Genomic DNA, 14,662 nt, shown 5'->3' with positions numbered 1-14,662 from the left:
GATTTGGTGAAGGCTTGATAATCCTCGCACAACTAGAGTCGATGGCTACGCATCGGCTGTTTCTTGATTCTTGACATGCTGCTCCTGACATTGTCCTTGAAGAAATTTCCCTTGAGTCGATGGCCCTGCATCGGCTTTCATGTCCTTAAGTCGATGCCTGCTGCATCGGCTGTGTTCGAAAATTTTCGAATTTTCATTTTTTTTTTTTTTACGGCCGACCTGTGCATCGGCCCCCATATTCCAATACCCATCAACAAAAGATGAGATGCTTCTGTTGTATACCCTCATATTTCCATATACCTGGGTGCCCCCCCGAGCCGATTCTGTCAAGAAAATTGATGGTATCGGCTCTGTTGGACAACATGTTGAACCCAGGCAGAAAGGTAGGTGAGGATAATTTTGGCCGATTGCTGGAATCGGCCTCCACGTTGCTTGTTCGTTGAAGGTTTTGTAAGTTCCCTTCGTAAATTTTTTGGGGCCGATCACACGGATCAGCCTCTCCTGGTTTACCCATTGGTTTGATCTTGCTACTTGGTCGAGCCTGGATGAAACCAACCCAACCTCCGACTTGATGCGCTCGCTCGTCGTCCACCTTGTGTGCTCCGTAGAGTCGTGGAGCGCTACGCTCCGTCGGCAAGACGAGTACCATGTTTGTGCCGGCCCGATGTCTCATCATCGGCTTTCCTCCGTTTAGGGCGCCACTCCATTTTCCGTGGACGACCCTCTTCATCCAGGGTTCGCCGAACCTTTGCGGCCGAATCGAGCCGTGCCTTTCTTAGCGTATGCGGTACAACCTTTCGGCTTCCTCCGAGGCCGCGCAATCGCCGAACCCTGCGCTTCCGGGAACGGCTGAGTCCGTCGTGGCACCACCTTGGCCGGTGGTACCTGTCTTCTTCCACTTCTCCCTCGTCTTCCGAATCTTCAAGATCTGCCCAACGAGGTGACTCAGCCGCGTTTGCTTTGTGGTGGGAGAGGCCCTAAGCGCTCGAACACAGACACGTTGGCTGCCTCCTTCTTTTTCTGATTGCATTCTGGGCAATTGCCGATTGTGGGCAATCGGCTCATTCCTGAATCCCAGCAGTGTCTGAAGAAGGGGCAGTCCCACCGGGCGTGCCAGAATGTGTTGACTGCCAAAACCCACCGGCGGGCAGCGGCCTTGTCAACACTGTAGAGCCGGGGGGAGCCTAGAGCTGCGGCTGGCTGAGACCCCTCCGAGCGACGGCCCGCAATGCTCTTCTGGTCACACGCGGCGTTGCGAAGTGCAAGGGCGTGCCACCCGACCTATACCCGGTCGGAAGGTGATGAGATTGCCTCGCTTAGTTTCTCGCGGGGCATGCATGTAAACGTTAAATACGAGCCTCGATCGGCTCTCGGGTTATCCCGTGAATCGGCTCAAAGAGCCGATCCACCCATGATCCGTACGGGGTGTACGAATACTTGGTGGTCCTGCTTGATCAAGATGAAGCTAATGAGATCTACGACGATTTAGGGTTTTCACCACATAATCGGATCATCCTACTCTAGGTTGGGCCGGATGGCCACGCACGGTGCTCGTAAGCCGATCCTAAACAAGGCCGGAAAACCAACATGAAGTTGATCCTAGGAACATCCCGTTTAGGACTTGCGAACGCCACCCTACGTGCCACAGGATCCTCCCCCTTTGTAAGGCCAAACTATTGCGAGATATTAAACTAATCCTTGTAGAATAAGGAGCAATCGTAACGGATCAGATCTACTAAATAATGATCAAGCGGGTGCCGCCCCCACACCTGAGATAGGCGTGAGGACGGCTAGATATGCAAGGGTTGCACTACGTAAGCATGCTTAAACGAAGAACAATGCTAACCCTAACACATCTAATGATAACTACGTTGCTTGCCATCAAAAGCGCTTCGATACGAGCAACGCATGAACAACGTGGGGCTTGTGCTGCCTAGATCGCAAGATGCGATCTAGGCAGCATGTCGCTTACCCGATAGAAACCCTCGAGACGAAGGAGTTGGCGATGCGCCGAGATTGGTTTGTTTTTGGGGTTGAACGTGAGTTGTTGTTTATTCCATAAACCCTAGGTACATATTTATAGTCCAGGGGACTTTCTAATGCGGGCGTGCACTAAACCGTACACGAGACAAACTCTAACTTTTAATCTAACATACAATCTACCATAAAGATACACGGGCAATTCAGCCCAATTCCTTCGTGTCAGGCCGCTCCAGGATTTTCCATACATACTCTTCCAAGCCCACCTTGATCGCGGCCCACCTCCTGATCGCGGTTAAATCCTGGTGATAACAGGATCTAAAAAGAACATGGCAACCGGGTGGCGTGTGCGAAATTTCACCTATGGAAGGATGGTTTAATGTGTTCTATGCCTAATGTTTTCGATCCACCAATACAGCATGCCAAGGCATATAAAGGATTAGGGGACCATCCATAGGAAAAGAATCCTCCAAAATTTCTATTAAATTTCTTCGATCCAAATAATCATCAGCGCCAGTTCCATGAAGGTGCCCTACAGAAGTGTCCTGTGGAGAATCAGCATGTTCATGTTCGATGTTAATTCATGAAGAAATACAGATCAATATAGTCACAAATCCTGATGCTTCCAAATCCCGGGATTTCTATCGGTTTTGGGTCTCGATGGCATAGCAAAAGCAGCTCCAACTAATTAAAAAATTTGCATACGTGGTGTATGTTGATACGAATCTAGCATATCAAAAGTTTTTCCTACTAACTGCAAAGGTACATCGTGTAATGCTGGTATGAACCTAGCAATGACTAAGTTTTATACCTTGCTCGGCCTCAAGTTTGCAGGATGGCTTTTTGTTGAGTTATGATCATGTTATACCAGGTAGTGCAACAACCGTGTTATTGATGCTTTCATGTATGCAGGCCAATACAGCCATAATGAGCACATGCATATTCATGTACAATTCTGATCGTCCCTTCATATGCAGTAGCTCGATGATAAATGCTTTGATCATATCAATTCAAGCTTACGCTGAAGTTTCTTTAGTGGACCAAGACATGATAAAGCCTTTGCATTCACTGTCCCAAAGTCACTTTATTTGTAAAAGCTCTAGTAATTCTTGACACGGGGAATTAGTATGTGCAGCCATCTAATCGCTTCACAACCTCATCAACTGTGCCACAAAATAAGAACCTTATATGTCCTACGCTGCAAGAATCCACTGCAAATGGAATGGCCAAGCAGAGCCAGGGCCATTGCTGAAGAACACAGCACCAACGGACCAACACACCGCCAGCAATATTATTACATCACCCTTCCACAACTTAACCAAAGTAAAATGTCCTATCCCAGCAATTCTACCTCGTAACCATTCTGAACATATAAACCCCCAGAATACAATGTGACCACCAGCAAATATCCCCGTTCTACCGACCGAGGGGGGAAAAACCTAGGCTGTGAAAGTTCATGTATGGAAGGATGGTTTGATGTTTTCCACTATATCTATGTTTCTGACACACCATTACAACATGTCGAGCGAGGCACAAAAAGGAACATGGGATGACGATCAGCGGATGGGTGTGTATGAGTTCCCTCCAGACGAACCGGAACCCTTTTGTTGTTCTTCAGATGTCATCTTCTCCTTCGTCATCGTGCCGACGTCGGTGGCGGCCTTGGCCACCTTGCTGAACGCGCTGGTGACCCACGACGCGCTGGTGAAGACGTACCGGTTCTTCATGATGGCAGATCCCGCAGTGCTCACCGTCTGCTCGGCTGCCGCCAGCGCAGACTTGGTCTTGTCGGATACCTGGAACTTCTGGTCCATCTCCTTGACCTTCTCGTTCACCACGGAGGTGCCCATGGTGAACTTCTCGCTAAGCCCAATCTTCTTGTCAATGGAGGCTACCTTGGCACCAGCGGTGGATGTGAAGCCAAGCTTGTCGTCAAAAGCTTTCGCCTTGCCAACGGCGTCTTTGCCCAGGGTGAAACCCCTAGCGAGCATAGTGCTGACAACATCTTCAGCTTTGTGGACCACATTGTCACCACCGACTGGTACTCTTGTTCCACTCATCTGTGAACAGAATGAAACATTCAGTTCATATTGTCGGCAAGATTAAATAAAATACTGAAATTGTGTTGCATCCAGTAACATAAACAAAGTTCTGGTGCATGAACACCAGCACACTTCACATTACATGACTTCGGAAATTTGGAGTATCTGACAGCCAAATAGATAAATAAATGCATAGAACACTAGTAATAAGAGAGCTTAATTATAATCAAAGCAGGACGTCTGAGCACCATTTCAGTTTAGTTTAGCACTGATAGGATACGAAAAATCTCACGGGTCCTAATTGTCATTTGTCAACAAGACCTAGGCATGAATCACGGTAAAACAATTGATAATTTATGTTCAAGAAATAGGAATATGCAGTACATGACCTTGAACAATCAATGGTATGGTTTCAGAAAAATTACATTAAAACAAAAATATCCCCTTGTCCATATACATGCATCCAGAATTATCATATGTGTCATGTTCAATTCAGTACACAACATACTAAACGAATCGAACAGTTAAGCACAGGAAACTGAGGCATCACATACCTGTGGAGCAGAGGCAGTAGGGGGTGGTTGATATTCTGGAGCAGGCGCGATCATAACAGAAAGATCAACTATTGTCGCCCCCTGTTACAACGAGACAAAATGTCTTCTCAGAAATAGGCTTTCTAAGAGACATACTGTGCTTAAAATATCCCAGCTTTGCTTCTTCTTTTTTTGCAACCATTGAGGAGAAATCTTTAGGTGATTTATCTACATCCGGATTACCAAGTAATAAAAGAATCGTGTACTTGCAAGAGGTGACATAAGCAGGGCTTTAGGAAACACCATTGAGCAGAAAGTGTTAGGTGATTTATCAACATCTGGATTTGCAAGTAAGAAGCGAATTATATATTTACATGGGGTGATATAATCAGGACATTAGGCACCAAGACCAATCAAACTTAGAGATGAAAAGCATAGAAAACAAGATATGCCATCTGAATAAGCACTTGGCATATACATGTCCCAATGAAAGAAGCAAAAGTTTTGTTGAGAGCTAATGATTAAAGAATGATGAACAGTTAAAGGACACAAAATTATAACCATTCAACTGAAATACCGAATCATACAACAGCCTTAAATTGCTCACCGAGAGAAGAAGGGCAGTCTCTGCTCCTTGGGCATCTTTAAAAGTAACATATGCAACTTGAGACCACTCATCACCACTGTCAAGAGAGAGAAAAAAACATGCAAACTAAAATCTGAGAACGACAGTCAAAGGCCAATCTGTAGAAGTAAAGAAGTATGATCCTGTTGTGTACACATTCAAAATTGACAAACCTTTGCATATCTACATGTTCAATGTCTCCTGAAAAGGAAAAGAACTCCTTGATGTCTTGCACAGTTGCACTGAGGGAAACATTGGTGACCTTCACAGTCCTCACCTGGAAACATTATAAGCTTCAGAAGGAGTGCAAAGGAAAATAAAAAAGGGAAGCAAAAATAAGCAAATGTAGATCGGTGCATAAGGAAATGCAGAATCAAGCAAAGGATTTCAAAAGCTGATCATGTAAATGGGAGTCAAACAAATTAATCTTGGGTTTTCCTCATATAATCACAAATTGTAGATCGGGCATTTGAATTAAATGAGAAGCAGCACCCCCTTACATGGAGAAGCTTATGCCATGTGCCAATGATTTTTATAGCCTGCAAGTTAAGCCTATTAAATATCTAAAGTTCGAAGTGTTCTCCATTTTATGGGTCTTAACTCTTAAGCACTCTTGCAAACTTAAGCTCAGCGAGCCACCTCAATCAGCATGATCCTCTGCATGGAAGTAACAAAACTCAACAGCAATCATTTGGCTGTTTTTCCCATAACTCATGTATGCTTGCTATGCTAAGAAAATTATGGATCTCAAACTAACTCGTATAAGCTAGCTATTTTCCCCCAACTAATATATAAACATCAACTTATATCAAACGACTTGCAGGTTACCTGGCATAACCCAACAAACTAGCTATTCAAAACAAGCAAAAGGCAGCCAGAACTCCGAGGCTAAACAAGCATTTTCTTGGCCCAGATACCGCAAAGCACTGATCGCTAGCAAGCAGCGTTAATGGCTCATCATCCCGTAAGCATGATTCCGAACAGTATCGGTCACGGAAAAGGCATGATTCCGCATATCCCCGAATAAACTATACTCCAGAGCTGGTTGTTGCGACAACCAATCACAGATAAAAAAAAAATCAGCTATCATAGGCCACAGATACCACCTAGCACAAATCACAGCCATCAGGCAGTATAACAAGTTCATGAGTATTGGCATGTTTCGAGAAACCCCCTCGACCTATCTCGCAGCATCGATGGGCATACAAGCTTAATTAACCAGCTACGATCCCGAGCCCCAACCCGAATCGAGGCACGCGCGTCGAAGCTCCAACGATGCTACGCACTCTAATCCCAGCAATCGCACCCCACGAATCGACCAAACCCTAACCCTAGCCACCAACACGAAGCTGGCCCCGCGAGCGGCTGTGAGGCGCGGGCGCTGCCGGAACCGCCGCCGCCCCGGCACGGCCAGATCCAGCACCGGAAGGAATATGTAGACGGCGAGGCGGGGAGAGGGGAAGCGCGGGACTCACCGGCCCCGTGACCGGCACCTCGACCGGAGCAGTCGTCGTCGCCGCCGCCATCGCGCGAGCAGCGGTAGCAGAGGTGGTGGTCGGAAGATTTCGCGGCGGCGATTAGGGCGGCGGATTCGCGCTGGTGCTGCTAGCGTGGAAGGGAGGGAGACGACCTTGGAGTAGTAGCAGAGTAGTGGGGAAGAGAGAGGGCTATGGATTTTTGTATGGAGCACGCTGAGCGTCCCCCGGGGGATTAGATTTCTAATCCTCCGGGTGGACAGCCGTTAGATTAGCTCGATTGGACCGTCCAGATCATGACACGTGTTACAGTATACCTCATTCCCACTTTTGCTACCATAATGTACCAAAGTAGCAAAAAACGGTTCGTTTGTAGCAAAATCAACACAATTGTAGCAAAACACGGTTCACCCAAAATACAGACAGATCTCGTCGGAGACTCGCCGGAGACCTCGTCGGAGACGATGTAGCAAAAATGTTGTACTATTGTAGCAAAAAAAATCGTGTATTGTAGCAAAGTTCGAGACATCACCGGAGATGTCGTCGGAGACGTCGCCGGAAACCTCGTCGGAGATATCGCCGGAAACCTCGCCGGAGAATTGGTAGCAAAAAATATATGCTATGGTAGCAAGAAACCACAAATATTGTAGCAAATTTATTTTTCTATTGTAGCAAACCATATCTGCCTGGACCGGTGCTCGCTAGTTAGGGCGGCGGGGATGCTGGTCGGCGCTCGGGACTGCGGCGTCCCGCGGAAGAGCGCGAAGTCGTCGGCGATCTCCTCCTTGGAGAGGACGACGGAGAACCCGCGATTGCTGCTGGTCTCCGGATGGCGCGCGGGCTCCGCCGCGGCGGCAGTATCGGGCACGTCGAAGGCGCGCGGGGCGACGGTGGCGGAGCGGCGGGTGCGGAGGTTCCAGGGCCGCTGCTGGGTCGCGGCGGCGGTGGCGCCGGCGGGAGGGCGGGCGTTCTCCTTGTCCGGGGACGGGGTGTCCGGGCGGCTCCATGGCTGGCTGTGGGAGCGAGGAGAAGCTCGGGACTGCGGCGCTCGGGATTGTTTCCATGGCTGCGGTGGGGAACGAAAGACCGAGAGGATGAGGGCGTGGACGAGGTCGTGGTGGACCCCACAATGGGCACGTGTCGACGCCAGGAGGAGGAGGATTAGAACGATAATCCCCCGGGGGTTTCCAAGCGTTTTCCTTTTTGTATGGGATGGCATTGACTACTTGGGAGCTAAGGCAAAAAGTGAGAGGACACATAACAAACGACCAAAAAATATTTTTCTTCCTATCAAAATATTATTTTTATTTTTTTTAAATTTTTGGTTTGTTCATTTTAAAATACTTGGTACAATATATAGACACGAGGTCTACCAAAAAATTGAAGTCACGGAGAGAGTGTGAGCCATGATATATTTGATTCTTCGCGTGCAAGTAAGCACACCTAAGATAAGCTCTGATAAGCATCTAGAATAACGAAATAGTTTATAGGGAAACAAATTGATGAGGACTAAGGGAGAGGCCTTGGGACTTGCTCCTTAAGCAATTAGCGTGTACTAGTATTTTATATTTTGTTGATGTTTACTAATTATTACTACTTTTTTTCTAGTTCTTTCAAACGCAGGATGATAACCTCAAAGGGTCGTGGTTTTTTTTCTACCAATGGGGCCTTTCCTTAGTATTGACCCGACTTAGCTCACTCTTTCTAGAAGGATTGTCTCGTCTTCTTCTTTTGGCTTAAGCACCATTAGAGTCACAGCCATATCTTCTATCCTGAAAAACTTCTAAGGGACGTTTGATTCATAGGATTTTCATATAAACTGTTTAGGATTTAGATTCTATAGGAAAATTTCTTACATAAGTTGGTTCATTCATAGGAACATATCCCATTGAAACTAATCCTATAGAAATCTTATAGCGTAAATCCTATAGAAAAAAAAATATAAGCTCATACCTCATGGAAAATTCCTTTACTACAATCAAACACACTTCATCTTCACATAAGATTCAAGTATGCATGATATGTAATCCTATGCATTTCCTATCATATGAATCAAAGGAGCCTCAATATTTCACTTAGTAAATTGATTAAAAAAAGTTCGAAAAATATATAATGTACTTGTATTCTCTTCTTTCGATCTCACAAAAAGCTAAATATGAGATTTTGGATGATTTAAAGGTTTGATTCCTAGAAAGAAGCCGGGGTTAATTCCATCCTTTGGACCGTCAATTCAGACTATAATAAGAACCAATGTCCATACAAAACACTGTTTCAAGTGAAAGGTGTTTTACTGGATGCTGGCCAAAACCCAACAAGACAACAAAGTAGAGCTGAAATATTGCTCTCCTTTCTCGAAGGAGACGTGATCATGATTTCATTAGGGAACTTGGTTCAATAAACTATAGAGTTGCAATTCAATATGATTGATTCAATGCATCATCAGAAACCCTGACCGATGACCACAACCTATCATACATCCAAATATCTTCTACAGATACACTCCAAAATAAGCTGCCCATGCGAGTGTTTTGATTTTAAATACACCTAATATATCTTGAAGGCCAACATGTGTAGTGCAAAGCTTGAGGAACTTGAGGAGGACGTGATGTGCCTACGCGGTACAGGAGGATATCGAGGAGGAGAAGGTAGCGGTTAATGCCAGACATAATAGAAGGTATTTCATGCGTGTAGTATTCAGGTGGCATGGTATCCAACCGGATCAGTCCAACATCACATCTTCACTTTATACTAAGTATCCCCTTCACTTCTTACGAAGTGTTCCCTTTCTAACATATCCAATTCTTAAGCTAACCTCCTTTTTTTCTTGCATTCTTTTCACTAAAATAGTTGTGTGAGAGGTGTGGAGCCTCGGTGATTGGGGAGCATGGAGAACCCCAAACAAATAGTAGTTGTGCATAAATTCTTAGTTGTGCGGGATATGGTTGATGAGAACATTTATATCATATTAACTACAAATGTTGTTTTTTATCTTGAAAAGTTCATCGGCATCTTTTTGGAAATATATCATAGAGCAATTATAATGTATTTCCTAATGTATACATAAAATTAAATAAGTAGTCTTTGTATGAACATTTATATGTGTCGTTGAATATGACATTCGGTTGTGGAACTATGTTTTCATTTTGTTCATTCTGGATTGTCCTTAGTGTTGGAGACACAAATTAGACTAAGATGCAAGTTGCCTGATAAATAGGCTCCCCTTGTCATGGGTGTATGGTGATGTCAATTTGGCTTACTCAGCTAAAGAGTTTAAGGAGTTGAACTTACCCATATTAAGATACAACGACAAGTCGTCTCTTATATGTCTCAATCAATGGAATATTGGAATCCTTAGACCTAAGGTTACCTGCACATAGGGCCACTTGACAATTATAAACGTGAAGCTCGGGCCGGCTGAGAATAAAGTTGCATGATATGAATAACCAATATAAAATTTTACCCCTCCGACTGAAGAAAGAGACTTGAACAATGGAACTGCAACCAAAAAAGATACAACATAAGTATCTATCTTATTGTTTACCCTTTAATTATTTTTTGGTACAGGTCTGGAGGGTGAAATCCAAGCTTTCTAAGATGCCTCAATTGCTTACGGTACATACTTGCACTAATTTCATATCTTGAACAAATTTCATATCTTATGAATGAGCAACAAGAGAAGCTTCCATACCGTCTCTTTTTAATATACCTGTCGTGACACACAGCTAGTTATTAATAGCCAAGTCCGCTTTAACCTTCGTCATGATAACTTACTAATGTAATTCATGTATTATTACTAACTATAGTGATTAAGCTGCAAAAGAACTTTTATAATCCACGTAGTTTTGAAATATTGTGCGCATTGGTGTGTGGGTGAGGGGAATGGGGGAACAAGATGCCAGACAAAAACACCCAACAATATCATAAATTACTTGCATGCCGGACAAAACCCCCAACAATACATAAAAATAACTGAATTGTTATGCACATAATAAAAAAATTGCCCCCAAAAGGAGGCAAGCTCCTGATATCATTGGAAATTGTTCTGGGTCATTACAAGGTCAGAATCCAACATGCATACCTTCCAAAACCATTCTACCAATAAACTGGCCAAAAATAAGCTGACCATGCGAGGATTTGAGGTTTTGATGCCGTGCAAAAGCTCCTGGTCTCATGTGCCCCGTCCGAGAAGAAGCACTTCCTTACTCTACCTTTAGTCCACTATAATGGGCTTGTCTGCGGTGGTACCCTTGGAGATGATCTCCTCCGGTAGGCCGCCGCGGAGTATCTGCATATGGAACACCACCTCCTCTTTGGTGCTAGTCACCAGCTCGAAGACACAAGCGTCATTGACCTGCAGCTGGTTGTCGACAGCGAAGTCCATCCAATCTGCATCAAGCTTTTTCACCTTCAGGTCACCGCGGTAGCTCATGGGCCATGACTTCCCACGGCAGATGAGGGTGGCGGCTGTGCACGCCTTGGAGAGGTGCTTGTGGAAGCGACCTGGAATGCACTGGACAGAAAGGAACATGGTAATGATACTTACGAGCCATTCTTGCTAACTATTGAGGTTTTGGAGAAATTGGGGTTGCCTCCTACCAGCTGAAACTTCTTCTGAACTTGTGATCTGGACAGGATGATGGTGAAGAAGGGGTGGTCGCCGGAGAGTGGTGTGGTCTCCAAATCATCAGCAGCTTCAGGAGCTGGCAACGGTGAGTCTTCACAGGGCCCTGTTTTGATGAGGTGCACATCCGGCGGTGGCTCTGATGGACATGCAGCTGTGTCTATCTGACAAGATCAATGCAAACAACTGGTCACCATAAATGACAACTCTACAAATTTGGTAACCCAGCTCTTCTGTCATGTATTTATAAAAAGAACTAAACATTTCTATTCCTCTGTACAAGTGGAAAAGCTTTGCAACTTATCGAAATCTGCAAGACATACATCCTCATTTCAGCCAAGACAGCGATTAAAGGAAAAGAGCACTGCTTGTTCAACTTCACATGATTTCCTAAAATGTTCTACCAAATCATCTCTTGCACAAATCGCAAAAACATACATAATTTCTAACAGCACAAATTAATGATGCCAGGGAAGGTCAGAAATACTAAAAGAGATCCTTACTGGACACATTCAGTTAAACAAAAAAAATTGAGGAAGCAGATAACTAGAACCTGAGCAGGCAAGGAAGACGTCTCTTGTATATCTGTCAATTGCATGTAGCCGAGTCAATCTCATGAACTATGATATAATTTGCAAAATCAAGAAGTGGCAAGGAAAAATAAAAATCTGAAGTTAATGAGCAACATTATAATAGGAACCTCTTTTTTGGCGGGAGACATTAAAAGAGAAATCTATGTTAGATAAATGGTCAAAGTATTTCGAAACAAAAAAAGTTTTAAAAAAGGTATTATGAAACGAAAAAATATGATCTGATACATGACAATACACCTAATCAGGTTTTCTGCCTTTTGAATTATAAAATAATTATAGTGCCACTTGTGTTCCCTAATTATCTCTAATGAGAAAGGTCATAGATCCAAGGAGTAAATTTGAAAACACTTTTTGTGTTTTTGACTTCAGCTTGCTGCCTTCGTGCTATATGTATGTGTATATATCCATATGACTATATGGCAAAAGAGTTATCAGTCTGTAATAGAACGATAAAATGATGGGCAGCATGGAAACCCATTTCTTAAGACATAATATAAACAAAAGAGATGGATCAAAAATCAGTTAATAAACATGGTAAAATCACTTACATAAGTAATCGTTCATGGAAAGGAATAAGAATCCCGAAACTATGAGAGAGCATACAACCATTGAAAATTGTCACTCCGGCAAGTAAAAGCATTTAGTGAAGCATTTACGAACAATGAGCAAGCACAACACGTACATGGGTAAAAACATATGTGGATCTCCAAAATTGACGGACAAACAACTTTTCTTTTCTGACATGTTGCCAACTAACAAGAATTGATGTTAATTAAAGTGTGTCATGAGAGTAGTGGACGATAGTAAGAACAATAACTTTCTACTACGTACAAAATTTCAAGCTATAAAATAATTCGATCCCGTACCGGATGATTCCGTACAGCTCAAGTGCACAACTGGTTCACATCGGACACCTTCCTGCAAGAGAGCGTATGATTAGGCTACAGAGGTATGTAGTCCCACGGTTACATTATCTTTTCATGGAAGAAGTAGCTGCTACTTTGCCACTGAATAAGTAGCAGGTTCGGAGTGTATGTGCTCTGTGTTTTAGCAGAAAGAGGAAAGGTGGGTAGTAGGGCATAAGGGTATATATCTTGTACTACTTTGGGTTGTTTATTTTTTCAGTGATATCGCTGTTGCTGTGCTACTTTAGCACTCTTGGAAAGTAGCAGCACTTGAAGTTCAAGTCTTGAACCAACCGGTCTGGAATGGCAGTGGCTTGCAGGCATTCGGTCGAACAGAAGCCAGGCAGACCAAATCCCACACCGGAGAAAACTAGGCCGCGGCCAGGAAATGGAGAGAAAGAACCACTCACCGTCTGCTCGCCTTGGCCCGGTGGCAGGTGCTGCGAGGAGGACGACGGCGGGGGCGGTGCCGAGAGCGCAGCAGCAGCTTGGCGGCGCTCGAGCTCGCGGCGGATGGCGAGGAGCCTCAGGCGGTATATCCTGCCGCCGTCGGGGAGGCGGGAGGCGATGCCCCCGTCGACGCCCTGCTGCATGCGCTGCAGCGTCCCCTGCAGCGCCTGGTCCGGGAGCTCGCGCAGGTCGTCGTCGCCACCGCCACCGCCGCCGCCGATGACCCCCGCGTCTCCGTCCGCCGCAACTTCGCCGCCGAGGAGCGGCTCAGTCGAAGCCGCGGCCGCGGCCATGGTGTTGAGCCACTGAGGCAGGCGAGGTGCTGCCCGGGTTTGAAGTCGGGTGGGAGAGGAAGAAGGCGGAGAGACGGAGAGAAGATGAGAGAAGGAGAGTGGTGGGGACGTGTCACTTCCAAAGAAATTTACGGTGCTACTATTCCGTTTATATTAGCAGAAATAAAATGGCAGCATGCCAGCACCTCACCATGCGGTGGCAGCACAAAAGTTAAGATTTGCATCTTGAGATTCAGATGCACTCTACGAAACAGCAACACAAAAATGCATCGCTATCCATTCTCAACAGCAAATACATCTCAAATCTGACCAAATAAAACATAGATACCAATACCATACAAGATGCATCACGAAAAATTATGCACAAAATGCATCTCGGACAAAACAGTCTGTATCGCTGGGGGTCTGGACTCTGCAACGCTGCGGTCTGCATGGTGGTTGGCGACGGGCAACGAGTTCGATCGTGTGGCAGGGGCGCTTCTGGGCCATCTGGCCGCCAGCGCCCATGGTCCGAGATGCAGCGGGGTCGGTTCGGTCGGTGGAGCCGTGGAGGCGAGGTGGTGCGGAGGGGCGCGACGGCCGCAGAGCTAGGCCTTGTGGCTGCTAGCGCCCGTGGTCTGAGAGGTAGGCGGGATCAGACCGGCGAGTGTAGTTGGCGACAACTGGGTAGGAGATGTGCGGCGAGGCGTCACCTGTGTGTCTAACTCGAGGGGAAACAAGCGAGAGAATAGGGAAATGAACGGGGTTGCAACGCTGCATGTGGAAAATGAATTGACGTGTGGGAAGAAGCTCGGTCTTTTGGGTCGTATCGGTTTCCATCTGGCCACAACCAAACAGAGTAATAAAATTACGGTCACCTGATATTCAAGACCGAGCTATAACCGAAGACCTAATTTTACGGTTGTTTAGGGTTCAGTCCGATTTTTTCGGTCTTCGGGTTTGGTTTTTTGTGCCCGCCCAGACGTACCACGAAGCAGGGGCGTACCCAGGTTGTGCTACCAGGTGTCACAGGACACCGGGTAAAGTTTCATTTCTTTGCTAAATTCTATAAGTTTGTGGCATATGACACCCCCAGCTCTAACTGATAATCATGTGTGACTCATAAGAGGACACCTGGTTGGTTTTACTCTAGGTCCGCCCCTGCC

The 14,662-nt window shown here is 45.5% G+C and overlaps 2 protein-coding genes across 2 annotated transcripts; both read right to left on the bottom strand.

The window, feature by feature from the left end:
* Positions 1-3,229: 3,229 nt before the first annotated feature.
* Positions 3,230-6,861, bottom strand: LOC124684923 (binding partner of ACD11 1-like). Its single transcript, XM_047219180.1, has 5 exons — positions 6,656-6,861; positions 5,354-5,457; positions 5,163-5,238; positions 4,577-4,657; positions 3,230-4,040 (listed from the first exon to the last, which is right to left on the bottom strand). The coding sequence occupies exons 1-5, from the start codon at positions 6,704-6,706 to the stop codon at positions 3,537-3,539; spliced, it is 816 nt and encodes a 271-aa protein (XP_047075136.1). The 5' UTR covers positions 6,707-6,861; the 3' UTR covers positions 3,230-3,536.
* Positions 6,862-10,542: 3,681 nt separating this feature from the next.
* Positions 10,543-13,517, bottom strand: LOC124704047 (B3 domain-containing protein Os06g0112300-like). The gene is made up of 3 exons (XM_047236290.1): positions 13,185-13,517; positions 11,252-11,440; positions 10,543-11,165 (listed from the first exon to the last, which is right to left on the bottom strand). The coding sequence occupies exons 1-3, from the start codon at positions 13,515-13,517 to the stop codon at positions 10,866-10,868; spliced, it is 822 nt and encodes a 273-aa protein (XP_047092246.1). The 3' UTR covers positions 10,543-10,865.
* Between the last annotated feature and the right edge of the window lie 1,145 nt (positions 13,518-14,662).

The sequence above is a fragment of the Lolium rigidum genome, chromosome 1 (genome assembly GCF_022539505.1).
Source record: "Lolium rigidum isolate FL_2022 chromosome 1, APGP_CSIRO_Lrig_0.1, whole genome shotgun sequence".
NCBI lineage: Eukaryota > Viridiplantae > Streptophyta > Magnoliopsida > Poales > Poaceae > Lolium > Lolium rigidum.
Note: the sequence above shows the minus strand (reverse complement) of the source record. Positions and strands in the feature narration are given on the sequence as shown.